Below are 1,816 nucleotides of genomic sequence, written 5' to 3'. Positions count from 1 at the left end.
CCCCGCACAGGACCGGCTTGAGAGAAATCCACCAGGTTACACAAAGCAAACTGGGAAATCAGTTTGAGCGCATCCGCCCAACACTAACCTTTTTTTTGTGGCACATTTTAAGCAGTGTCATTGCGGAGAAGTAACGTGTTGTTAAGTAACGCGTCGCAGTTAAAATGAAAGTGAACTGAAATCAGTTATTACTTTTCGTCAGATATTTGTTGTTAATTCCAGTCATGAGTTGTCTGCATCTCATCTGATCTTCTGATTAATTCTTAAAATGACAATAGAACATCTTAACGGAACTTATTTTCAGTTCAAGAAATATAAAATTACCCCTCATTCACGGTTTGAGTAACGTGATTTGAACACATTGGGGTTTTTTCAGTAAATGTTGATTTCAGGAATAACAGGATGATGAGGGTCACGTGTCTTCATCTTGAAACAGTCAGTATTTAAGTTTATCTTTACTGTTTTGACTTTGTTTGATTACTTTTTTTTAACAAACTTTTCTTAGCTGTCACTATCCTGTTAAAATTATTCTTCGTGTTCTTGTTTTTACCATCAATGATCTGAGAAATGGGCCCAGCGGGGAACGATTCCTCAAACCGAATCCATGTGAGCATCAGAACTGAGACAAAAAGTAAGGCAGAAATGACTACAGATAACAAATAACGGTGCACTTTTTAAAGAACACCTGCAATAAAGTAGTAATTTAAGCTCTGTCACATCACTAGTGGTTACACAATAACCCCCAGAACACCGGACGGAGTCCCGGAGTAGGACCGGGACCGCCTCAGACCGGGACACAGCTGATCCACGCTTTATTTCTCACCTGGAGTCTTCCGGAAAGTGGCCAGCGGTGTAAATGAGCAGTGCAGTGAAATAGAGGGGTTTTATTATTATTACTGTGTGTGATCGGGCTGGACATGGCGGAGGCTGACAGCACGGAGGCCAGCGACGCGACCGATCCGCGTCCGGACGACGAGTACGAGTGCAAGATCTGCTACAACTTCTTCGACCTGGAGCGGCGCAGCCCCAAGCTGCTGAGCTGCTCGCACACCTTCTGCCAGGAGTGTCTGGACACGCTGCACGCCAGGGAGGGCCGGGGATGGAGGATCGGCTGCCCGGTGTGTCGCCACCGCACCCCGGTGCCGGACTACCGGGTGCGCAACATCTCCACCAACACGGCGCTGACCGCGGCGCTGCGGCGGCAGCAGCCGGCGGACGGGGCGTCAAGCACGAGGACACACGCGGAGACGCAGACAGAGACGGGTCCGTCCGTCTCCTCTGCCAACCCCCGGGACACCGACGACGACTGTGAGTCCTGCAAACACGTCGCGTTCGCGCTGAGCTGCGTGTGCGCCATCTTCTCCTTCCTCGCCATGGTGGTGCTCTTGTTTCTGGGCCTCATCTTTGTGCACAACTTCAACCACATCGCGTCGCCCGTCGGCCTCGTGTGTCTGTTCGTCGCCAGTGTCCTCGCCTTGTTCTCCCTCATTCTGACCTGGCTGATCTGCATGTTGAAGTACCGACCGGACGCGGAGGCGAGCAGCTTCAGCTCCCTCACGTCCAATGTAATGTGACGGCCCGCCTGCAGAGGACGCACCGGAACGCCTGCGGAGGACACACCGGGACGCCTGCGGAGGACGCACCGGGACGCCTGCGGAGGACACACCGGGACGCCTGCGGAGGACACACCGGGACGCCTGCTCTCAACGGACTGTGCGTGGCACTGTGTGGAAAACTGTCCACACAGGGCTTCATTCTTCCTAAACAGCCGCGTGGCTTCCTGGGACACTTTATAGCCACGCAGTGTGTCACTGAA

At 52.4% G+C, this 1,816-nt stretch overlaps 1 protein-coding gene across 1 annotated transcript; it reads left to right on the top strand.

Moving 5' to 3' along the window:
* The first annotated feature begins 917 nt into the window (after positions 1–917).
* On the top strand, positions 918–1,574 carry LOC115405668 (RING finger protein 224-like). The gene has a single exon (XM_030115311.1). It carries the CDS (start codon positions 918–920, stop codon positions 1,572–1,574), a length of 657 nt encoding a protein of 218 aa, XP_029971171.1.
* The last annotated feature ends 242 nt before the right edge of the window (positions 1,575–1,816 follow it).

This window comes from Salarias fasciatus, chromosome 18 (genome assembly GCF_902148845.1).
Source record: "Salarias fasciatus chromosome 18, fSalaFa1.1, whole genome shotgun sequence".
Classification (NCBI taxonomy): Eukaryota; Metazoa; Chordata; class Actinopteri; order Blenniiformes; family Blenniidae; genus Salarias; species Salarias fasciatus.
Note: the sequence above shows the minus strand (reverse complement) of the source record. Positions and strands in the feature narration are given on the sequence as shown.

Bases quoted from the DNA above. Each gene is read 5' to 3' on its own strand.
- LOC115405668 (XM_030115311.1), top strand. From the start codon at position 918: ATGGCGGAGGCTGACAGCACGGAGGCCAGCGACGCGACCGATCCGCGT.